Here is a 27,241-nt window from a genome sequence, read left to right on the forward strand (position 1 = left end):
CAATTAAGATCAGAGTCAGAGTGCACCTGCCATTTGTGGGATTCAAACAAGCAATCTTAGAGTTGACAGGCTAGTCTTAAAGTCTTTTGACTCCTTATACCACTTGGCCCCTGAAGCTCTACATTTTGAGGACGAAATCTTGTTTATGCATGGCATCCATTACGCACAACCCTATCTGGAGTGAAATTAAAATCAATACACAGCTTATATGACAATTTAGAGAAAACATTTCTACTTTATTGAGCTTCCTATGTTGTTTAATATAACAAGGAACCTTGATTCAATAGCACATAGATAAACATTGTCACTGTCATTACATAGCACTTGAAAATGCACCATACTTTATACACAAAATATGCCATCAGTATTTATAATTGTGTATGGTACAGCACATGACGTCTTTCACAAACACAATCTTTAGTCTATATCAATTCTCCTAGCAGGAAACTTCTTCTATCTGCAGAATACTATTTAAAGATATGATGCAACTCTTCAACAGCTGATGAAGGTACCATCATTTCAGGTGTCTAACTGCTCCTTTAACAACTTTAGTAGAAAACTACCAACATCTTCATCCTAAAACAAGTAACAATCTTTTATTTAGAAAACAAATTGTGTAAGTCAAACTTTAAAAGTTAAGAATGGCAATTAGAAAAAAAAATAGATCTTAAGAAATTATTGCATGTATGTTATGTGTATACTACTGTAGCTGAAGAGTTGACACGGTCAAATCAAAATTGACGGTGGCAACTCTTCAACTACAGTACGGTTATTCCAATTCTAATGCTTTATAAAAAGAAATAATCCGACAGAGCTTGATAAATGGTATAAATTTGTAATCAAAAAAATTTCTGGAAACTTCATGAATGATTTTGGCTCAAAGAGGTCATGGCTAATTATATATATAAACATGACGTCATACAAATGAAACTTACAAACTAAAGGTTATTTCTTTACTTCTATAATTCAAATTAGGATAAAATCACATCTAAACAGTGTTTGTTAGGTACTAGTAGGTGTTGTTTTATTTTTAATAATATTGTAGTAATAGAACATTTGTTAATCCAATGAATTCAGAATGGCAAGTCTCTCTTTAGTTACGACTGGTCAACTGTGGATTTGACTGTAACTTTTGGCCAATGAAAATAATTGTTACATAAAATTTGCATTAGAATTAGTATTATTTAGGAAATGGCTGTACCAAGTCATCAGGAATATGAGAGTTGTTTTTAATTCCTTTGATGTGTATGAGCTTTTGATTTTGCTATTTGGTAAAAAGTGACTATTAGTTTTAATTTTCTTTGACATTTTGGTTATTTTCCTTTTTGATATTGTAAACTATCAGCTGCTCCACAAAGTATGAAGCCTTTTTGAAACAATATCAGCACTAACTCTTTTAAAGACTTACTATTGTGACTTGTAGCTAATATTTGACTATATAAAACCTGATGATTGGTACATATCTTCTACTTACAAGTGATCTCTTAAAACTAAACTTGTTTGAGGATTTAAATGTATAAAAGATATCTTTCAAGACATTTTACTGTGGACACTCCAAATATTTACATTTTCATAAATAATATATACCATTGTATAGTGTTAAAAAAATAAAACTACAAACTTTTGAAAACTTTTAATTTTGGCTCGAAAAAGATCCGTCTGGCTTATACTTGTGTGTTATCAAATATACAGAAAACAGATTGTAAAATAACAAGAATTTTTAAATATTCTTATTTGTATATTCAAGCTGTAGGTTTCCAAATCTGTTGAATTGCTGGACAAAAGCTTTTTTTTTCATGGGGTATGAAAAATAAAACAAATAAATCTAAGATACTGTGGATTCATTTTTTTTCGTGGGTACCAATGTTTTGGTTTGAGAAAAACTTGCATGGATATTTAATTTTGTGGTTTGGCAAAGTCTGCATACATTCCTTTAGAAAATTTGCAATTTTCTTGGTTCCCGATGTACCACAAAATCCACGAAAATTGGTATCCATCAATTATTATATATATAATGAATCCACAGTATAATAATGTACTTACCTGATGTGACCATGATACTAAGACTGATTTAGACTCTTCATCTCCTGAGACCTGGACCAACACAGAATCAGATATACTAATAGACCCGTCAGAGGAATAACTCACAGGAAATTCTTTTAGATTTCTGAAAAATTAAAGCAAATACTTTAATGATTTCTATTCTACGAATAAAGCTCCTTATACATATTTGTAAAAAACTTGTGTTGTTGATATGGTGTGGTCATAAAGTTGTTTAAAAATATAAGGATCTACTCACTCTATGCCCCTTGGATCAACCACTGCAATTCCAATCTAAATTTCCACATCAATATTTATGACTTTACAACATCTATTAACCTTTTAAAGGGCTGAAAAAATCACTAATAAAAGATAGCAATACTCATGTAAATTGATAATTAAGGTGGTATCAAACACCTCGACTGAAATTAATTCAGCCTGTTTAATTTTCATAAAATATTCACCTTGACCCTTTGACAAAAATATCAAAATTTCAAAAAATTTGAAACAGACACATTATCAGAAAAAAATTGTTGGATATATAGCAGTTTGACAAAAACTAGTTTTGATCATGAAAAAGCTTCATATTTTTTTTAACAATATAATGTGATTAAAACGTTCAGCTGACTTTACAGAGTTGTCTCCCTGTAGTGTTATGTACCACCTTAAGACAGTTATATTTCTTACGTTTTAACAAGTTGGTATATTCTATCTGCTGTTTGAGTTGTCTGTCCTTCCTCCTCTAACATGACTGTCGATGTAAATCTGAGATTGTGTTCCTCTAGACCTAAATCCTTCAAGGCTAATCCTGGATCAACCAATTGAAGTTTCTGAAAAGAAAAAGTCAAATTTGTAAACCACTCTTTAATGGATGGTTTTTTCTATGCGTCCTTGTTTCTTGTTTTTTATATAGATTAGACCGTTGATTTTCCCGTTTGAATTTTTTGGGGCCCTTTATAGCTTGCTTTGACATATAATGGTTTACTTTTTAAAAGTTGTGACTTTACTGTCTATATAAAAAAAAAAAACATAAACAAACAACAACCATTGAACATCAGATTCCTGACTTAGGAAAGGTGCAAACAACAACAGCGGGATTAAACGTTTTAATGTTACCAAACCTTCTTCCTTTTCTGAAACAGTAGTATAACTTCACAACATAGAAATACACACTATAAAATATCAATTGGAATGACTTAACTCTCAATCAAAAACGAAGTGAAGTATATATATACAGACCTTCTAAAATTCAAACTGACCACACGCACGATACACGCACGCACGCACGATACACGCACGGTGAATGCACGATACACGCACGGTACACGCACGATACACGACACACGCACGATGAGCGATGAGCGTTACACGGAGGATTAACGCAAAATGAATGATGAACGCACGATACACGCACGATGCACGATGAATGATAAAAACACGATACACGCACGATACACGCACGCACGATACACGCACGTTGAATGATTCATTGACGAATGAACAACGAACGCTTTTTACACGATTCTTAAAGCTATTTTATTTAGAATAGTATTTAAAATTGATATGCATTTTAATTAAAGGCAATACTTGTAGTTGTTTTGCCGATACCAGCATAATAGATAATATGCTATTTTGCCAGATCAGACTCTAATAACTTAATTAAAGTCGGCTATTTTTAGGCACCGAAAATATTTGTGAACTTGGACAGAAGCTCCTAACAAACAAAATATAGTGTCTTGATTTTGTTCTTCCTGATAGTTCAAGTTTACGGCAAACGAAGGCGAGACATTGTGTTCCGCGAAACCCTTACTCATTTTATTTCATACAGTTAAAAAATCAAAATTTTATTGTTATGCATACAATGTCCGACGCATTATATCTACAGACAGTGACTGGTTCTAGAAATTATTTGAAACTAGAAACTACATGTGTGATATAATTTATTGCAATGAATGAATGATCTATGTATTTTTATTTACATGTTATATATATTTTTTCACTCTGACGGATAAATTTTATAAACGATTATATATGTATATATCTAAAAAAAATATTGTAACTACAAGCATAGCAGAAACTATTTGATTCTTTTAGGTTAACATGCACTGCACATTTTTGTAGTTCTGTACATATATACTTATCAACAGGACATCTTAGGTTATTAATTTCACCAATAAATGAGTAGTTGAACAATTATATTTAGAACGTGTCGGTTTTTCCTTGATATGGCCGAAAATCAGTGATCCAACTGACACGAGCGAACTGATATAACAACTGATTAAACAATCATAATCTCTTTTTTTTTTATTTAAGTTACAATGTTCCTTATATTATCCATTGTTATCAGAATCGTATGTGTTGATTTAGAGCAAAAGATATTATTTTGTCAGAAAAATTTTATTCGTACAAATTAATTAGAACTAGCTACGAAAAAGACATTTACCAAATAATGAGAAAATTTAAACATTTGTAATACCAAATACTTCATAATATACTTCTGAAACGACTTTCCGTCCTGAATATGCATGAAATTTTTGCCACTGGACGTTTAAACAACCACTAAATAATCAATTAATCAAATTTTGTTCTCAGTAAAACTGAATTAAACAATATAAGAGACAATTTGTGTCTGGTCTTTTTTTGTACAGTATACATACTGAATTTGTTTATATTCCTATAAGAAAATTCATACATATTTTCAAACATCCTGACACTTCAAATTTCTAGGAGGTGAGATTCTCGGGGTTTTACCTAAAACTCTTTGGGAAAATGAAATTTTTAATTCCAATTTGAAACCAAATGGTAATAGACATCCCAATAAAATTGAGAATGGAAATGGGGAATGTGTCAAAGAGACAACAACCCGACCAAATAAAAAACAACAGCAGAGGGTCACCAACAGGTCTTCAATGTAGCGAGAAATTCCCGCACCCGGAGGCGTCCTTCAGCTGGCCCCTAAACAAATATATACTAGTCCAGTGATAATGAACGCCATATCCCAAGTTTTTTTTTAAATAAATGTCTAATTTGATAAGGAGATTTGTAAAAATCGATCTCAATGGTAGTTGAAATTATTCAGTGCAATCATTTTGTGTCCGTCGTTGTCTTTCATACATATCAATTGGTGTATCCCTCTGGGTGTATATCCACTGTTTGTTGTTCGTAATCTGTTGTATAAGGCAGTCAGGCCTCGAGATCGGTGTCCAAATTTAAGCCCCACTTAGGTAAATTAATGATCATTTATAGGGGAGGGGGTATTTTTCTCGATGCAAACATTATTTTCCTTCCTGAAAAAAAAACCAGCTTAACAATTTTCTATATTTTTTTCATTTAATCATAAAACGATGCATATTAAATGATTTTTTAAAAATTTAAAAACATCTTTTTGGGGTAAATATATCTAAATGTCAGGGTAATTTTCTTATCCAAATAATTATTTTTTAAGGTAATAGTGTTATCAGTTATGTAATTTTGACACGTGTCTTATAGTTCAGTGATTTTCGAAAACCGGCACAGGCATTGTTCAATTATCATTTGTGATCTTTTATTGATTAAATTTGAATATCTGCATTAAATATCAATCTCTATCTAGATAAGAAATTTGTTTACATTGTACCGCACCCTTTTTAGTCCTTAGTAGCATATTATAACTCTTAGGAGTCCTGAGCGTGTTTAGACGCACCATTTTCTGCTCTTTGGTCGGATTGTTGTCTCTTTGACACATTCTCCATTTCAATCCTCCATTTTATTCAATAAGTTGTGATTCTCTTTATCTCTAGATTTGTTGTTTTTGCAGACAAAAACAGTTCGCAGAATTAATCTAAAAAAGCAGACATTAAACTCTTTCTTCTAAAAACTTTCAGCATTTAAACCTTATTGCATGGCATTGAATTAGTATTTTATTATCAGTCTTATCACATATTATATGACCTTAATAATAGTTTCCTATATAATGATTTTTGACAGAAATTCACTTACTAAAAGAAATCTTTCTTTTTATCGACACATTTAAAATTTCTGCCGTAAAGGTTATGTGCGCGACGTCAAACTGTGAAATATCGGGAAAAGATGCATTTTCCCCAGATTTAACCATTAGCTTAAGAGCATATGTCCTTTCTTTTTGGAAATAACATTTGGCTTCATACCGTATGGAGATTTTGTTCCAACTATTAAGAAGAGATTAACAACTTTATTAACTAGATAAATATACAACAAAAATAGCGTTTTTTTCTTAAATCAATTTCTTTTAACAAAAATCAATTATTTTAAAGAAAGAATTGTTACACAAATGTAGTAAGAACCCAATTTTGTAACGAAGATATTCCTTATCTCTTTACCGAAATCTGCATATCTTTATCTTTTGAAACATTAAATGTCAAGGGTGTTTGCTCAAAGGACAGAAATGTCCAAGAAACCGAAATATCAAGTAAATGTCGAATGATTCAAACCCATGCATTTGTCTTTTAGATTTAGCAAATGAAGATATAATTTTTAGCACATATACACATGGTCAAATTGATTTTGTAAAAAAATCACTGTCGGTCTAAAACTGTATTGCATGCCCATAATTGTCAGATCATGAGGGTCTGAATGGGGATTAATTATTTCTGTATTCTATAATTTTAGGAAATTTGTTCTATAATTCGTTTTACCTTTTGCCGATCATTCTTTATTCCACATAGTACCGTATCATTTCTTTTCTATATGTTTGTCTGGTTATTTTCTGTATTCTTTATTTTTTTTGTGTCTATAATTTCCTTCTATAAACCCCAATTCACACCATCATGTATAATGGAAGACGATAAACATTTTAGTATACATACCACCCGTTGTCACCTTCACCTGACATACAAATCACATGTTATTATTATGGGCCCGTTATGTCCACCTGGACACAGGACTTATGTAATATATATTACGTAATAATAACGGATATAGTAAATTCTCATTTCGCCTTAGCTGTCAAAATAATTATATAAAATTAATCCCAGTTTGCCTTAATTTAGTACAAATTTTCAGGTACATAAGAATTAACTAAGGCGAAATGGGAGCTTCTGTAAACATTGTGATTGAGTTATGTTTTGTTAGTATTGCAATTAGTTATTATTTGTTATATTGATGTCAAATTCTACTAAGAAATACTATTTATGTTTGGTGTCCCACTTTTTAAATAATTCTTTTTTATAGCTGCTCTTCCTTTTCTGATTTTTTTACTCGTGTTATATTTTGTAAATAAAGTCTTATTAGATATGACAAATTGTCTATGGATATTTCATATCTCAATGAATAAATAAATTTAAAGACAAATATGCTATCTTAACAAATATTTCATCTCTGAATCGACACTGAATTCAAACCCCAGTTTTAAATTTGCCTACTAAAATTAAATATAGAAAATGTACAGGTTATAAATAATAGCATGAGAAAAAAGCTCTAATACATAGACATAAGAATTATTTCCATATAGTTCATATTATTAAAAACAAGGCACTGATGTACACATTTGAATGTTCAAAGTTCATCTAGTTTCAAAGATTGAGGATGTAAGCAGTGGCGGATCCAGAAATTGGGGGCCCCCTGACTGACCTAAGAGGGGGCCGCTCGAGTCATGCTTCAGTGATTCCCTATATAAGCAACCATTTTTTTTCCCAAAAAGGAGGGGGCCCGGACAAATCAGCCTCTGGTAAGATGCTGCATCACCATACTGAAGTTAATATGTTGGTTGGCGATGTTTTCCAGGAGATCGAAGAATCTTATATAATTTGCACCAATCTTGAAGAATTTAAGTCATAGTTTACCATAAAATTCAGTGGTCGTCGTTTGTTTATGTGTTACACATTTCTTTTTCGTTCATTTTATGTACATAAATAATGCTGTTAGTTTTCTCGTTTGAATTTTTTTACATTGTCATTTCGGGACCTGTTATCGCTGACCATGCAGTATGGGCTTTGCTCATTGTTTAAGGCTGTATGTTGACCTATAGTTGTTGATATCTGTGTCATTTTGGTCTCTTGTGGAGAGTTGTCTCATTGGCAATTATACCACATCTTCTTATCGCATACCCTTCATCACATCCCTACCCTTTATTGCATATCCTTTATCACACCCCTACTTATACAAAAAAATACAATAATAAACAAAATATTTTTAAAACAACAGCACACAAATTGTAAGGTAACCTAGGTGCTTTGGATAAGTAATTGAGCAGTTCTTTTCAGATTTTAGTAGAACCATGGAAGTAATATTTAAATTTTACTATATTACTTCCATGGTAGAACTGAAGGTAACCCAGTGCTATGGATCAGAAAACAGTTCATATAATATAACTCTCCTGTTGAAATATATGATAAAGCATATAAAACATGGCAAAATTTGTATCACATTCCGTATCATTCCTCGGGCCTAAAGGCCCTTGGGTGATATCAGTGTCTTTTGATGATACGACATATGATACGTATGTTGCCATGTATTATTCTCTATATAATAACACAATTTAAAAAAAAAAAATATTTCATTTATTTTATTAAAGTTTCTGTAATATATGTAAACAAGTTTGTCGGAATACACTTTTTTCTTTCCTTTTTTTAACTCTTTGTGTTGCACAATGTAAGGATAATTGACTGATTATTAAGAACTTTCTAATTGCATAAAATTTATACAATTGAAACTTATATTAATTTAAGCATAAAAGAAGCAACTTTCCTACTGACTCATATGTTTTATTGTGGATTTTTTTTTCTTTTAAGATCATAAAAATTGTCACTTTTATTAAAAATAATTATTCAAGAGAATCCCGAAAAGAACAGTTGACAGCCGAAAGCCACCAGTTATATTTGGTTATGTTTTAGTTTCGAATAAGGCAAAAGCGATTGTATTTTCAGAAAATCTCTAAACGGATAATGAGAGTTTAGCGACCTTGACTTGCTAACACAATGAACCATAGCACTGTCTCTGAACATTGCCGAATTTAAGAGCCTATATCCATTAAGGGATAGGCTCTACCTAGCTTTTGGTGTGTAAAAAGTATCCATTTCAGAACCAAATTGTGGCTTCTTTATATTTATACCAAAATTGAGTTCAAGGCAGTATTTTGTCGAAGAAAACTATTACCCAAAGCGCAAAATGCGAGAAGAGGTTATAACATTAGTAGTCTCAGGTGGAATTGTATAGTCCTTAGTGCACTAAGCACTCCTTAGCAGTGTTTAGGCGCACCGAAATAAACATCCGTCATTCTTTAAATATCATAGAAGGTTTAATAATCATAGAAGGTTTAATAATCATAGAAGGTTTCCCGGTCGTTATTGAAATTCTTGACAATACCTTAATATTTGTATATTCCGAAGGAATACTGGATGTTTTACGGAGGAGACCAACCTAGTCAACAACGTACTATTGTAAAATTTTTTCGGATAATAATCTTTTAGACATACATTAAAAACGGTGTCATTGATATGCAACCATGAACACAATGAAAAATGAATCCGTGAAAGTGTTCCATTCAAATAAATATAAAAAAGAAGATGTGGTATGATTGCCAATGAGACAACTATCCACAAAAGACCAAAATGACACAGACATTAACAACTATAGGTCACCGCACGGCCTTCAACAATGAGCAAAGCCCATATCGCATAGTGAGCTATGAAAGGCCCCGATAAGACAATGTAAAACAATTCAAACGAGAAAGACTTGTTATGATAATACCAAGGATTTGTATAGATACTATACAAATCCTTGATAATACCATATATTAAACTATTTTATAAAAAAAATAATAATAAAAAACAAGATTATATCTTAAACTTATAAATTCAATTTCACACAAGTTTTAAAAGTTCCTCAATTTAAAATCATTCTTTTTTTTAAGGAATACATGTTATGTTTGCCTGATCTTATATTTGTTTAATTAAAATAATGCCTTCAAATACATATAATGTTTATTTTTATTCAATTTTCTACAAAACATATTTAGCTTAGTTTTAATGAAATTAAGAACAGAGAATTCAAACACTGTTGAAGAAATAAACATATTCGTGGTAATTCGCCTAAGTTTAATTTGTTAATTCAAGTTTGACATTTAACATTTTAATCCGCAATCCACATTTGCCCGACAATCTTGTATATTGTATTTTCTCAATGGAATAACATTACGTGCATGTGACCACCAGAAACTAAGACAAAAATGATATTTATAATGGTATTTATCAAAACTTAAATATTTGAAAATATCTTAGTAGCATATGAGTTTGCCAAATAAGCGAAGAATTATAATCTAGCCTAGTTCAACCAAGGATTTGTATAGTTTCTTTTCAATAAAATATTGTTGGTGTTTTTGGCGACTATAGCAGCAACATTGCCGTTATTAAATAAAAATAAAAAATTTCGCTATCTGATAATCATAGGTTAAAATGTTCATTAAAATGTATAATATTCGTCTTAAACCTACATATAATGGGCATTTTAGAATGACACGAAGTTCATCTTCAATAGTAGAGCTTCAACACATGTCATCTCGTGGACTTCTTTTCTTTCATACTTTCCAGTTTCTATTTTTTTTAGTGGAGCTACCCCACATTTAAATTTTGCACAAGCACTTTTGTTTTTAATTGACAGAATATTGTTAACAATAGTATATTTTTAAGTTCATTTCGCTCAATTGAATAGAAATTCCAATTTTAACTCTTCTGTCGTAGAAATGTCAAAATCATGTTATTGTTTGTACGTACATGTATCATTATATCAATATAATTATATATGTGTCAGTCCCAGTCAAGATTCACTGAATAACCACGAAATATTTACACAAAAAGTGAACGTTATGTACAATGAACTTAATTAAGCGTTCACAAGAAAGTAAGTACACGTATGACTGTAAATTTTATTTAAAGTCGGAACATATATATTGTGAAGCCAAGGTGGTCGTGTGGTCTAGCGCACCGGTTACCGGGCAGGCGATTTGTTGTCACGATTTCTCAGTAGTATGGGTTCGAATCCTGGCGAGGGAAGAACAAAAAATTTGCGAAAGCAAATTTACAGATCTAACATTGTTGGGTTAATGTTTAGACGAGTTGTATATATACATATATGTATATACTTTAACCGTGAGAAAAAATATAAGCTTTGGTGAGCTCTATAACCGACTATCATATAAAAACCGCAATGTGTGAAAGTTACACAATTAGAGATGAACGTTTGACAAATGCACGTTATCTGATATACACAATTATACACGATTGACGAACGCACGATACACGGTTAAGAATGAATGATGGATGAACGCACGATACACGCACGATACACGGTTAAGAATGAATGATTGATGAGCGCACGATACACGCACGATACACGATTAAGAATACACGATGCACGCACGTTACACGGAACGATGAATGATGAACGCACGATTGGTACACGCACGATACACGCACGATGCACGCACGCAACACGCACAATACACGATGAACGCACGGAATAATGGTCAGTTTGAATTTTAGAAGGTCTGTACCAAACTTTCTTTAATTACATATTGGCACTACACAGATAGACAGTTATACAGATAACATCCTAAATATTGTCATTAACTTATACATACTGTTCCCTTCATAACTAGGGCACCATGGAATGTCTTTGGTCTCTTTGGATCTGGTGGTAAAGACCCTAAAGGATACAAAAGGTATATGAATATGTAAATGACAGAAAATCAAAGAAATGAGCATTTGTTAACATTCTTTCATGGAAAAGATATTCACTTTTGAAAATATTTATGTTTGATATTTTGTATGTTGGTGCTTAAACCACTTTAATCACCAATGGTTATATCATGGTAACCAGAATTTATTTGCTGAGGAAACAAGAGTATGATCTTATCATAATCCCCTGCAGGACAAATGGTAATCTATGTCAATTAAGGTGGGAGTCAAACACAGATTCTCATGAGCAGGGTTTGAACTCACAACATGAGAGTTTACAGGCTGGTGATCAAGATTGTATATCACCATGCAAAATATTTTATTTGATTATTTCCTATATCTGTTCAGACTTCTTTCTTAAATAATGAGAACAGAATCAAGTTGTAATAGAAGTGCATTCCCACCTCTAAAACAATCAATTCTCTAAAAATCCTTGCCAAATTATTTATAAAGAATTATTCACACTAAGTTATCAATAAATCTTAACATTTTATCTTCAATGGAAACTTGTATTTAGAAAATCTGAACATTTGTTCAAATTTATTTCTAATATATTGGCATAATTGTGTATGTTAAAAAAATGTACTTTTCAAACAGTTAAAATTAATAATTACCTAGTTTTGAAGCCTCCCTTTTGAGTAAAGGTAAAGAAACATCTACTGGTATGTTATGCTTGGTGTGAATGACTGCTGTTTCTCCATTCGCGGGTTTGAAACAGTCAATACCTACAATTAACAAAGTTATCACATGTATGAGTTCATATTCAGGTTATTAGATCATCTATATATTGACTGATATTGTTAAACATTATCAAAGAGCCACAATATAATTGATTGATTGATTGATTTTTGGTGTTAAGTGCCACTTTCAGCACTATTGAAACCACTTTTTATTGGCAGATCAAGCAGTAGTGCCTTGAGAGAACCACCAACGTTTGGTAAGAAAACTGGAAAACCAAGTCAATTATCATTAAAGTGGAACACATAGTTCTACCATGTACAAATTACTCACTACACCTGTGTAAAATGTTTATACAATAAATTTGAGCAATCTACACAAGAAAATGCCTGTACCATGTCAGGACTATGACAGTTGTCGTCCATTCATTTGATGTGATTGAGTTTTTGATTCTGCCATTTGATTAGGGACATTCAGTTTTGAATTTTCCTAGGAGTTTGGTCAGTTTGGTGTTTTAGTTATTTTACTTTTTGATGTAAACAGACTGTTTCATAAGTCATAAGTTCACACAGTAAATGTGCACACCCAATGTAGACAGACCATAATGAGTTCTTACCAAACTGGTGCTGGATCTTGCTTTTTAAGAATTCCATTTTCTCCCCCTCTCCATGAACCAGCATGACATTTTTTGGTTCACACCATGATATCAGCTGCATTATACCTTTAGCATCTGCATGTGCACTAAAGGACATGTACTGCACACTCAACTTTACTTCTAACTAAAAACAAAAACAAATTCACAACCTGTATCCATACATTCTCATATTCTAAGGTATTTGGAATTTATAGCACATTAAAATGTAAAAGTCAATAGTTGACAAAACGGTTTATGTCCCCATATATCCAGCTATTTATTTTTCTCTCTTGAATTGCTTTAATTTATAGCTTACTGTACATTATGGGTTATATTTATTGACGGAGGTTATACAGTTCCCTAATATGTGTTTACATCTACATCATGTGGTCTCTGGTGTATACATGAAGTTGTCTCCTTGATAACAATTATGACAGAAAAGGTGATGACCATGCTAAGGAAAATGTTCAAGAGTTTTTATACACTACTCCTTGGTCAGGTTGGAAAGTATAACAAGTATTGTAGAGTACTTACAGTTTGTTTATTTTCCATTTCCAATCTCTTAGCACCATTTAAAATCTTATGACCCACAGTTCCTGCTACACAATATCCTGGCATTATAATCTAAATCAAATTCAAATTACAAATTATTATGATCAATTGATTAAATGATAGCAATTTAACACCACTTCAATCAATAATGAATTTTTTTAAGCAGAACCAATCAAGTTACCAGTACTATATATCACTGATATCTCCCAATCTCCACTTTTCATCATACTCGAATGAGATCTTGTTTTAAATTAAAGAACCTTAGTGAGCACGCTCACATACCCCACGTCCCCACATTGTCATTGGAGAAATTAAATAAGTACAGTCTATTCCACTTAATTGCATACCGCTTAATAGCATAATTCGGTAAATTGCATACTTTTCTCCTGCACAGAACCATTTCCCATTCATCTAATGTTAAATTGTACGGTTATATGCATAGCCCCTCAAGTGGCATTTCGGTTAATTGCATAGAAAATAATCGCCAGCTAGATATGCTTATTTAAAACTGACGAGATTTTTGACCGGAAACAGCAATTTGGTAAGTATATTTTTCTTGAATGCATCATATTTTTTTATATTATTTCACATTTACTTCTGTGTTATTTAAATAAAGTTTTAAAACAGTTTCTTTCGTGTTTATATGATTATAAAAAAGGCCTCGATGTGTACACAGGTAAAGTTTCCCTTATTCTATTTTAAGCCTCGAGGTCATAAAGATGTCAATCAGCTGATTGTTGTAAAAACACAACCATTCTATGATCTTCTATCTCAAAAGGTGTTAATTATTGATTGCATTTCAAACATTGTTCATAGATTACATTTTGGGGTAACCCATTTTGGGTGTATTTTTAAAACAATAACGCCTGCTAATTATCGATCATTATCCAATGTGCAATCTCGTAATTTGGCATGGGGTGATCTACATTTATGTTAAATATTACAGGGCATTTATATATGGTTGAAGAATTTCATGCATCAATCTTTCATTTTTAATATTTTTTGAAAAGAACATTAACTTAAAATTATTATATTTTCTCACTTTCAACACTCGTGTCCAGCAAATAACCCGTGCAGGGCCCCATTACCTGTTAAAACTGCTTTGTATACTGTATACGAAACTAACGAGGTTATTGTAACAGTGTTACATCACTGTACAATCGGTAAATACTGCACATTAAAGGCAGTTCATTACACATTTATTGTATCAAATGATTATAAACTGTGTAAAAATATAATTTGTACATCCGGGTTATAGAAACAAATCTATTTTTAGAACAATTTTATTTTCGTATCTCAGGTAAAGGAAAAGTCGGTACATAAATAAACTAAAACTAAATGTGTTTATAAACTTTATTGAAAGAATAAACAATGAAATAAAAATGCACAACACTAGACAAATAACTTTTATTAGAATAAATAATCATTCAATATGTTGTAAGTGGATTATGGATGTTCATCTTTCTTCAGGATTTCCTCTATCGATGTTATTTGACTGCGTATTTCGGCATTTCGGATATAAGCATACTCCGCTTTATTGCATAATTTCGTCTGACAAATAGGCTATGCAAATAACCGGAATGTACTGTATAAAAAAAAATTGTATAAAAAAAAATACTGAATAATAATTTCCTGTCAATATACACATCTACATAGTATGTCCTATCTACAAAATTTCATGAAATTTTGTTGTGTGTTTTCAGAGGAGTTGAGATGACAAACTGTTGCAGAAGTACATTGAAGCAAATAAGTTCAAAGGGCCATAACTCCTAGAAAAAAAATTGAATCGTAATTTCCTGTTGATATGCACATCTACATAGTATGTCCTTATTATCTACAAAGTTTCATGAAATTCTGTTGTGTGGTTTCAGAGGAGTTGAGATGACAAACTGTTGAAGTAGTACCTTAAAGCAAATAAGTTCAAAGAGGTGTAACTCCTAGAAAAAAAATTGAATCGTGATTTCCTGTCGATATGCACATCTACATAGTATGTCCTTATTATCTGAAAAGGTTTGATGAAATTCTGTTATGTAGTTTCAGAGGAGTTGCGATGACAAACTGTTGTAGTAGTACATTAAGGCAAATAAGTTCAAAGGGGCGTAACTCCTAGAAAAAAAATTGAATCGTAATTTCCTGTCGATATGCACATCTACATAGTATGTCCTTATTATCTGAAAAGGTTTCGTGAAATTCTGTTGTGTGGTTTGAGAGGAGTTGCGATGACAAGAAACAGGACTGACGGACTGACGGACGGACGGGTCAAAAACATTATACCCTGCGCAACTTCGTTGCGTGGGGTATAATAAGTGACAACAATATGGAATTTAGAATTTATTTTATAAGAATCTGTACCTCCATAGAAACTCTAAACAGAAATCTGGTCACTAAAGAGGAGTAGTGGTTACAAAGTGCAGAGTTGGGCAGGTTGAAGTAAAATTCCCTTCAAACCCACCTCAACCTCCTGTAAAACGCTGGTGCTGATATTGATATTATAATAAATTAATGAACTTTTTCTGTCTACAGATCTTACCATATTGTTAGGGTTTGGAGCCCATTTTTTAAATACTTGTAGTGAAAGGCCAGCATGCAACATTCCAGGAGTGGCAAATACTACCATTGGTCCTGGGTTCTCTATGTAGGCCCTGTCAAATGGCTGAAAAAAAGAGAAAGCCTAGTAAGAAAGATCATCATTAAGTTACACAATCCAAACTGAACTTATCACCAAAACATGAGACAAAAATGAAGAAGTAAAGTATGAAAACTCTGTAACAGATAATTAAAATCATGTAAAACAAATTGTGGGGATAATTTGAAGTGTGTTGTTGTTTTTCTGTCTCACTCATGTGCTCCCCTTGTCTCAGTGATGTGTTCCTTATGTCTGAGTAACATGTTCACCAGGTCTCAATGTGTTCCCCACATCACCTTCTACTACCAGCATACATGCTCTCCTTATCAGTCTTGAATGTGAAAACCACTGACTTATGTTTCTTATGTAAAGTATACCGATACTGGTAACATGATGACATCATCAGCTAAAGTTCATAATTTGTTTCTAAAAGAGCATTATCAACAATTTTAAACATCTTATTGTCTCCTAACTGCAATCTTCCATTTATTTAGAATTAGAAATAGATCTAATCTTCAATGCTTTGTAATAATTGTAATTTACCTTAATGTGTTTAAATTCAAACATATTTCTGTGTACAAATGTCTTCTTGATCTTCTGGCTTGTCCATGTAATGAACAGCTTGTAATAATGATTGGCCTAGAAAATACAAAATTTACAAAATTTCTTTCATTCAAAAAAAGTTTTCATTTCGCTTATTCCCAATTTGTCTAAATTAGTAGATTAATACCTCAATCAAAATTTTACAACATTGTTTTACAGTGATTCTGTTTCAAAAATGTATTCTTTCAAATGTAAGGTTGTTTGATTTTTGTTTGTTTTCTTGCTTTTTTCTAATCAAAGTTTAATGAAGATTGGCATCAATAAAACGTTCAAACCAACAGATGTTTGCACCTGTCCTAAGTCCTAAGAGTTTCTTGTTTCTCATTCTTTATATAGATTAGATTGTTGGTTTTTCTGTTTGAATGATTTACATTTGTCATTTTTTTTCTTTTTAGCTTGCTGTTTGGTATTAGCCAAGTCTCCATGTTGAAAGTGTACTTTGACCTATAATGGTTTACTTTTACAGATTCAATAGTTTATTAAAGTCTCTCCACATACATACAAGTATAAACACAATATAATATCAAGTACACAATATAAAATTTAGAATGCATGTGCCATTCTTAAAAGAACTATGAGAGACTGTTGTTTACAATTTAAAACAACAGAATCAAAACATAGTTTTGTTATTTACACAAAACATAAAAGTGCAATATCACCATGCACATTCAAGGATAAAACTTGATACATGTACATAAAAAAATAACAATGCCTTGGATGGAGAGTTGTCTTATTGGAACTCATACCACATCTTCTTATATCTAATTACCAGTATATATATAACTCAATCTGCATATCAAGCTTGAAAATATCAATAAACAAAACCATGATAACAGAAACAACATTTGTGCATAAACCAAATTAAGATTTATTTTTATTTGTACTAAAAATGATATGTTTCATGATGCCTATTTTATTTTTTGTAACATAGTTTTAGGGGTGAGGACTGTAAAGTTGAAAAACAAAATTAGGTCTATAAATTGCTGCTGCTACCTAACCTTCAACCAAATGACCTCCATGACCTCTAAATCAAAAGGAATCATTTAATCCCAAAGCACTTTATCCAGTTAAAATTGGCAGATATCTCAAATAGTGGAATAATATAAAGTATGAAAAAAAACATACAATGTTTAGGAGATCCTTGGGCATTCACAAACATCTTTATCCCTGCCATATGTGTCTGTCCCAAGTCAGGAGCTTGTAATTCAGTGCTTGTAGTTGCTTCATGTCTGTGATATCTGTTTATTGTTTTTTTGTAATGTTATCAGTTTGGCCATAGTTTTTTCTTTTTAATTTGTTTCATAGTTTTCATATCAAGGTCTTTCATAGATGACTATATGTTGTGAGTTTTTCTCACTGTTGAAGCCTATGGTGACCTATTATTACTTATATCCCCTTATTTCAATAACAGTTAAGGAAAAGCACTTATAAAACTCTCTATATTAACCGTATTTTTGGTGATTTTCTAGTACATGTAACTGTAAAAATATTGAATGTTAGAATTCAATGAAAATTAAATATCTACTGATGTGAAAAAAAACCATATCATATGTTGTCTACATATTTTATGTTTTTTTTCACATTTTTTTAATCTGCTTTTTTAACAGACAATGTAAAATTGAGAATGGAAATGGGGAATGTGTCAAAGAGACAACAAATTGACCAAAGAGCAAAAAACAGCAAAAGGCCAATAATGGGTCTTCAATACAGCGAGAAAATATTATAAACATACCTTTTCTGTCAAACCCAATGAGAAATAAATGGGTACTTTCAAGTTCATTCTTTCCCAGTAACTCTCTAGCAGTATACATAACTCTTGAGCTCTCCCTAACGCAAATACTGGAATTAAAACCTGGAAATAGAACACATTCAGGATGACAAACTAAACATGCTTTACATAGATCATCTACTTAGTATACATTTCAATATTTTTGATAGTATTTTCCTGATATTTATCACATGATGTGTCATCATAATGTTGGTGGTGCATGATTGTTTATTTATAGAGTTGGACATTAGGCAAGCTTGGCTTTATTGTGGTGGTACCTGGAGAGAAACACTGACCAGTGGCAGAAAACTGTCAATTAAGATAGAGGTCAAACACACCTGCCTTGATCCTGAGCAAGACTTAAATGCCCAACCTTAGACTTAACTGGCAAGTGATAAAGTAGATGAATTATTTAGACCGCCTATAGCTAGCTATGGAGGCCCCCAGTGCAGCTAAAACATACTACACAAATTCAGAGATATTACTATCTACATGTACATTGATTTTTATGCTTTTGAGTTTGTTGCATTTTTAATATTATCAGAAGGTATTCAATTCAAACAAATAATGTTATTTCATTAGCTAAAAGATGAATTATATGATTATGTCAAGTGTGTCCAATTTGTATGAAAATAACCCATTTGTATGCTTATACTTTGTATGAATTTTCAAAAAACACAATTCAAATCTATATTGAAAACTTTCTTTTTAAATTAGCAGAAATTTTCCCATTGCAATCTGTTAATATCTCTAGAGTACCTTTCCACCTTTCTCTACACAAGAATGTACTTTCTTCAGGAAATCTCTCTCTCGACATCGCTTTGAATCTCTTATTGTTGTAGCATAGGTAGATTCTGTGATAAGTAAATCTGGCCGACATTTATCAATCCAGGCGGCACCAAGATGTCTATCTGGGGTCATATTATAATCACCCTGAAAACATATACATGTTATTTATCAGAAATTAGATTTCAAGGAGAAAATTAAAGTAAAGTTTTATTTAGATTTAAGGTATTTTTAGTTCTGCCATTTTTAACCAAATAAATTTGTATACTAGCTTGATCTTTGTTTTTTTTAAATTCTCTTGTGAAAACAATGACCAACAAATTAAAACAAGAGTGCACATACATACACATCTTGTCAGCATCTTCTTATCATGACTGAATTGATACCTAAAGTTTTAAAGATAAAGGTTTCACTACAAGGATTAGATAAATTTAACTTGTTAAAAATCCATGAAAATGAAAGTCAAGGTCAGATGACACTTATCACACAGCCTTGAACACCTTACAAAACACCAGTTATATTAACATATATTGCTTATAGCATCTAAAGTGTCATACTCTAAGTTCAACAAAGAACTTTAAAAAAAACTGACAATATTAATTCATGAAAAAGGAGGATGTACACAGAAAAGGAAAGGAATAGCACTTGTATTGCTATTTTTTTTCATTCCAAAGTCATATACCATGGACTGTTGACCAACTCTCACTTGGAACATTGCTGCCCCTAAAACGTATCCTGTGTAACAAGGTCATAGTGAGACCTTCAAGGTCGAGAATTACACTTACTGTATATACCATGGACTGTTGACCAACTCTCACTTGGAACATTGCTGCCCCTAAAACGTATCCTGTGTAACAAGGTCATAGTAAGACCTTCAAGGTCAACACTTATACTTACTGTATATACCATGGACTGTTGACCAACTCTGACTTGGAACATTGCTGCCCCTAAAACATGTCCTGCATAATATGCCTTTATTTCTAATTCATCATCAACCTTCAGGAATGAAAAAGATAAGCACAAGAATTAATCCTGGATTTTATTTTAGTATTCAATAAATAAGAAGATGTGAACAAGCAATTTTCAGGGCAAGATCAAATTTTTTCAGAACATTTACTTGATTCTCAATCTTTTCCAGCTTTTTTTTTTGGTTATGTTATGTTGTTTCTAATATGAGGCAGAGTGATTTTTTTTTGTTATATTTCAGATTTCTCTTCCTTAGTCATGTTAGTAAGAAGCATCAAAACAGTTGAAATGAAAATAATACCAATTTTATTCCTATTATTCAATACTTTTTGAGTTATAAAATATACAAAGTTTGGGGACACTGAACGCTCCTTTATATTACTAAGAAAAAACTGAAAATTGTAAATACTGAATAAGTAGAATTTCCTATATTCTAGATCTTTTCTAGTTATCAAACATTTTCCTACTGTTCATTCAATAATCCTTTTTTTCAAAAACAAAAGCTCATTCAAAAAGAATTAAGGTGTGTATATTATTAGGTCTTTTCACTTTTCTTCGGAAAAACCTATTAACCTATTGATTTTTTTCTTTCTCTGCCAAACCCTATATTCGCAGGAAAAAGTTGTATCCCAAGATGTCGCTTAGATGTTTTGACTATTATATCAGTTATTGCGCCTATGAAACACATCTTGTTTAGCTAGAGACTTTTTTATTGTTAGAGTTATTTCCCCATGCACTGTTTGACTTATTAATGGACAACCCAAATTCTCAACTTTTCTACAGACTCATAAATAGGAATCGCAGCAATCAACAAACCTCAACAAATTGCTTGAAAATTGATGAAAATTATAATTATGTTCCTGAAGAACAAAGGAAAAGTTTTGCCAAATACTATGAAGATCTTAGTGTACCAAAAGAGAATATATATGAAAATGGCTATCTTAATCTCTGCAAAATTAGGCAGCAACTGTACGAACAAGCAATAGACAAAGCTGAAGACCCAGAACAGTTTACAGAGTCTGAAGTCATGAAGGCAATTGGCAAGCTCAATACTAAAAAAAGTGCAGATGAATCTGGAATAACAGCTGAGCATCTACAAAATTCAAAATCAAGCGTCTCTCCTGTGCTAACCTCAATATTTAACAACATAATATTGAAAAGAACAGTACCAGTATCATTTAAATTTGGCATACTTACACCAGTACTGAAAAAACAAAAAGATCCAACTGTTATGGGCAATTACCGGGGAATAACAGTAACACCTACTATTGGAAAAACTTTTGAATATGCCTTTCTGGAAAAGCTTAATCTAAAATCAGAAACACTCCTACAATTTGGATTTACAGAAGGACTGTCACCAATCATGTCAAGCCTGCTCATATCAGAATCTCGATATGAAATAAAAAAACCAACTGAAAACTTCTTTATATCTGTTCTTGACGTACAATCAGCATTTGATGTCGTACAGCATATCATCTTAATGGATAAGGCTATTGACCAAAATATGCATCCAACTTATTGGAAAATACTAACAGAACTATATGAAGGGCTTACTTCCAAAGTAAAATGGATGGATGGACTTAGTGAACCATTTAAAATCAAGCAAGGTGTAAGGCAAGGCGGTATACTTTCAACACACTTATACAAAATATTTGTACAAGACCTATTAGTAGAGCTAGAACAGAACTCTTTGGGTTATCATTTGGGAGACATATATGTAGGGGCACCAACTTGTGCAGATGATATAGCCTTTATCTCAAACAACGAGTATGAGCTACAAGTAATGCTGAATGTAATAGACAGATATGCTAAAGAGCATCATTACAAAATACATCCTACCAAAACAGAAATAATCGACTGTTCAAAGCGTAAATCTAGCTACAGCTGGACAATGGGAGGCAAAGTTGTAAAAACATCTGATTGTAGTGAGCATCTAGGAATAAAGAGAACAGATGGAAAAGAACATAACTTCAACATCAAAGAAAGAATACAAACCGCTAGAAGAACAAAGTATGCACTTATGGGTTCTGGTGTGCACGGTACAAATGGACTTAACCCTGCAATCTCATACCAAATATATAAAACCTATGTAATACCAAGATTAACATATGGTTTAGAAGTACTACCTTTAACAAAATCAAATATAGAGGAACTAGAGATATTCCATAGGAAAAACTTGAGGCACCTACAGTCACTACCAGAAAGAACATCAAATGCTGTGGTACTACTACTACTTGGAGCATTGCCTATAGAAGCTGAAATACATAAAAGACATTTATCACTTTTATACTCTATATTATCATGTGACAACAGCAAAATTAAAGATGTTATGATTAGACAAATTGCCACTAACTATGACAACAAGAAAAGTTTTTTCAGCAGGATACTGAATATACTTGAGATGTATGATCTTCCTTCCATCAACTATTTGCAGAAAAATCTTCCAAAAAGAGATATATGGAAAGAAGAAATAAAGAAAAAAGTAAACCAATATTGGAATGCTCAATTAAAATCTGAAGCTCGTAATAAAACCAGTCTAAAAAATATGAACATAGAAAATTTAGAAATTGGAAAAACAGCTCAAGTATGGAATCTACAAAATCAACCACGACTTGAATTAAGAAAAGCAATTATAAAAGCCAGAATGATGACGGGAGCATATATCTTACAGTCGGACAAACACAAGTTCACACACTTTGTAGCAGAACCGTTATGTCAGCTGTGCAATACAGAAAATGAAGACATTATTCATATGGTTACCTCTTGTCCAGTGTTAAGTACTATAAGAGAGAAATACTATGTAGAGATGAAAATGGAAATATTGGATAATATTGATCCAATTAAATGGAATACTTTCTGCTGCAATAAGATGGAAATAACACAATTGATACTGGATTGTAATAATTTCAAAGAAACACTGAACATAAGTAGTGAACTCATGACCAAGATAGAAGAAAAATGTAGAAATCTATTATTCCAACTTCACGCAAAGAGAATAGAAGTACTGGATGCATTAAACAACAAATAATATGTGCCAATGAATATATACATGTAGTGACAGTTATACGTGTGTAGAGGTTTGAAACAAAAGCCTATATTCAAAGTGAAAAAGGACATTGAAGGATATATTCTGATAATAATATCAACATGAAGGTGAAAATCACCCGTTTGCAAGCACAACAACCATATATAATGATTATGATTTTGTGAAAGTAATTTTAAAACTACAAGTGAAGCAGATAAAGTCTTTACTTTTAACATCACCATCATGGCTTTTAATCTTTTTTGTAATAATTTTAATTGTTTTTTTGTTGTTTTTTTTTTTTTAATTTCCTTTAGTCAATATTACGTTGTTAATACTTTTATCCATTTTAATTTCCTATTCTTTTTAAGGTAAACTGAATAGGATTTTGTTTTTACAGAATAAACCATTGAAATTTTAAATAGTACAAACATCTTAAAATAAAGCACAAAATAATTATATTAAAATCATAATGTATTTTTAATATGAATTTTGTTTTATCATACTGAGCAAAGTTGGTTATCATATCTAGATGAAATGAAAGATATGTTTTAGATTTTAAGCATTGGCTACTATGTTGATATTTTAACAAGTTTTCTTTTTTTCTTTTAACATCATAAACTCCCTATGTAAATTACACCCATGTAAGCATCTATTATATAGGTAATTTTATTGTCACTTGCATGAATAGGAAAAACACATCATTGACACATGTAAATAAGATAAGCATATGATAATAAACAAGTTAAAAAGCAATATCTGTATATATAACTTTAAAAGACACAACAAAACCAAAAAGTACATATAATAACAAACATACACATAATGTGCTGTACATAGTTGTAAAGAAACAAAAACAAAAAAATTATCCACAAAATTACCCTCATATATACTCTAATATCATTAGAGGTGTTCCTGTCTATAGGAAGCTTATACAAAGAAGAAGAAGTATCTCCTCTGTAACCAAAAAAATAACAACAAAATTCTTTTTCATATTTGTTTGTTACAAACTTTTGGCTCATTTGGAAGCAATGTGGTGTAATTTTATCTACCTTTACCAAATGAATGTCATTATATTTGTAACTCATATGATAATCTGTATACATACCTAGTCTGATTGGAGTTAGATTATTCTAATTTTTAGAATCAGTATGAAAAACCCATTCATATGAGACTGGAAGTGACATTTTTGAAACCAGATATCTGCAATTATCTCCCTTATTTCACGAAACAGAAAATAGAAATCATATATTTATTTAATTAGTATGCAGAAACATACCAATGAAAGCCAAAACTAACTTTGAGTAAACCAGAAGTAGCTTATATCAATTATTTAGAAATTTTACGTGGTAAGACCTTAAGAGAACAATTGGTTTTTAATTATCTCTTTTTTTCTACTACATGTACATGAATTACCTTAATAACTTCGTGTAGGTTGACAGCAACAGTCTTTTTCATACACTGTTTTATCATTTCTGACGTGAAGAAATTAGTTTCTCCTTTTCTCTCTACTGTTATTTTTCTGTAGTCTTCCTAAAAGACAAAAAAAAAACATGAAAAAATGTTCTTTTTACATTTTAAAATTTTGGTGACAAAATGAAAAATAAGAAGAAGAAGAGGTATGATTTCCAATGAGACAAGTATCAACCAGTGACCAAATAACATATAAGTTAGCAACTATAGTTCAATCTATGGTCTTCAGAGTTCTATAATTTTTCTTCTTCTCAGCCATGAGAATCAATAAACAATAAGAAGTATTGCATGGAAAGTTAATCTTGTAAATTTAGCTAATATACCATTTATAGAAAAACAACAGAATGTTTTTGAAATTCTAAAAAAAATATTGTTAAGTATTATTAATATTGTATTGAATGAGGACACTCTGATTTTGTGAAGTGTTTATATAAGTCAATTTAATTTGTTTAAAATAATTTGCCTAACATGATGAACATCATACATACCAATAATATAGGACATATGGCCTTTGTTGGATGTGTCATGTAGATTGGTCCATCAAATCCCACCATTTCAGACATGTATGGCAAAGCACCACAATGGTCCAAGTGAAAATGACTACAAATATAAATAAACAAAATGATTTTAACAAGTGATCAAAACAAAGGGATACATTGATAAATGAATAAATAGAAAGATGGGTAAATCCTTTACAAAGGGATGAGTGAATGGATAAATGCTCTCAAGAAAACATCAATTTTGAGTAAACATTAAGCTGAATACTAAAATTTATGATAAAAGGGATGATTTTTCATTTCCTATCGTTAATTATCCGTTTTTAGATGGTGACGTTCCCTTGTCACCATCTTACGGTGTTTATATATCTCAACTTGTACGATTCGCTCGTGTATGTAACAATGTTTTAGATTTTAACGAGAGAAATTTATGTATTACTGAAAAATTATTACACCAGGGTTTTCGATATCACAAACTAGTCAAAACATTTACTAAATTTTATCATCAGTATAAAGACATTATTCGTAAATATAGCTCAACATGCAGACTTTTAATACGTTCAGGTATTTCACATCCAATTTTTTATGGTAATATTCTTTATAAAGCACAAAGGTGTCAGTATTCACCTCAGAAACTTACAAAACCTTTGAATAGACTTATTAAGAAGGGATATAATTACGATACTGTTGTCAAGTCATTAAAGATTGCATATTTTGACGTTAATATTGAGTCATTGATAAGGTCTTTGCATCGGAACTAAACAAATTTATTCTAAAAACAGTTGTTGGCATGACACGGGTTATGTTCTTCTCATATATGTTATGATGGTATGATACTAAACCCCTAACGGGAAGGATTGTGCCTGATGTTCATATGATGAAATTATAATCTTTCAGTCAGTTTAGTTGAAGTCTGGAGCTGGCATGTCAGTTAACTGCTAGTAGTCTGTTGTTATTTATGTATTATTGTCATTTTGTTTATTTTCTTTGGTTACATCTTCTGACATCAGTCTCGGATTTCTCTTGAACTGAATTTTAATGTGCGTATTGTTATGCGTTTACTTTACTACATTGGTTAGAGGTATAGGGGGAGGGTTGAGATCTCACAAACATGTTTAACCCCGCCGCATTTTTGCGCCTGTCCCAAGTCAGGAGCCTCTGGCCTTTGTTAGTCTTGTATTATTTTAATTTTAGTTTCTTGTGTACAATTTGGAAATTAGTATGGCGTTCATTATCACTGGACTAGTATATATTTGTTTAGGGGCCAGCTGAAGGACGCCTCCGGGTGCGGGAATTTCTCGCTACATTGAAGACCTGTTGGTGACCCTCTGCTGTTGTTTTTTATTTGGGCGGGTTGTTGTCTCTTTGACACATTCCCCATTTCCATTCTCAATTTTATTAGTAATCAAAGTGCTTGTAAGCACTGAAAGGTAAGGGTTGCTTTAATTTATCTGTTGGAGGTCAAATTAAATACTGCATTGTATAAAGCATTGATTGTATTTGATTCAAAGTTCTTCAATTACGGACAAAGGAAGACAACTCCATTAAAGATTACATTAACAATGACATTGATATTTTTAGAACAAATCTTAGATTCCTGTACCTTGCAAAAGCTATACATTTTCTTGACAAGTATAACACCATTTTGTAACTTGAATATCTGAGCATATATCTAATTGATTAATTTCTAGAAATAATCATGAACAGGATGTTTAATATGTTATGATCAATGAACTATATTTTGTGTATATCAAAAGTAGTGATAAACCTTAGACAATTTATATATATCAAGTCAATACATTGTAACATCATGAAAATAGGGTTTTTATTGCATTAGGCCAAAAAAAAATATATGTCTGTTCAAGGTTACATGTTTTAAAAAAATAGGATATATAGGAAGGTCGGTA

General features: G+C 31.5%; 1 protein-coding gene across 1 annotated transcript in view; it reads right to left on the reverse strand.

Annotated features, from left to right (window-relative positions):
- Nucleotides 1-204: 204 nt before the first annotated feature.
- LOC139501824 (integrator complex subunit 11-like) overlaps nucleotides 205-27,241 on the reverse strand; it is a 33,212-nt gene continuing 6,175 nt past the window's right edge. The window contains exons 5-18 of the mRNA XM_071291041.1: nucleotides 25,326-25,437; nucleotides 24,781-24,897; nucleotides 20,274-20,372; nucleotides 19,350-19,523; nucleotides 18,555-18,674; nucleotides 16,763-16,858; nucleotides 16,124-16,246; nucleotides 13,576-13,665; nucleotides 13,024-13,186; nucleotides 12,344-12,454; nucleotides 11,633-11,697; nucleotides 2,728-2,870; nucleotides 2,044-2,167; nucleotides 205-576 (exon numbers count right to left, since the gene is read on the reverse strand). Of these exons, the coding sequence (XP_071147142.1) occupies nucleotides 520-576; nucleotides 2,044-2,167; nucleotides 2,728-2,870; nucleotides 11,633-11,697; nucleotides 12,344-12,454; nucleotides 13,024-13,186; nucleotides 13,576-13,665; nucleotides 16,124-16,246; nucleotides 16,763-16,858; nucleotides 18,555-18,674; nucleotides 19,350-19,523; nucleotides 20,274-20,372; nucleotides 24,781-24,897; nucleotides 25,326-25,437 (1,594 nt within the window). The 3' untranslated portion in view covers nucleotides 205-519. The remainder of the gene's footprint in view (nucleotides 577-2,043; nucleotides 2,168-2,727; nucleotides 2,871-11,632; nucleotides 11,698-12,343; nucleotides 12,455-13,023; nucleotides 13,187-13,575; nucleotides 13,666-16,123; nucleotides 16,247-16,762; nucleotides 16,859-18,554; nucleotides 18,675-19,349; nucleotides 19,524-20,273; nucleotides 20,373-24,780; nucleotides 24,898-25,325; nucleotides 25,438-27,241) is intronic.

This window comes from Mytilus edulis, chromosome 13 (assembly GCF_963676685.1).
Source record: "Mytilus edulis chromosome 13, xbMytEdul2.2, whole genome shotgun sequence".
Classification (NCBI taxonomy): Eukaryota; Metazoa; Mollusca; class Bivalvia; order Mytilida; family Mytilidae; genus Mytilus; species Mytilus edulis.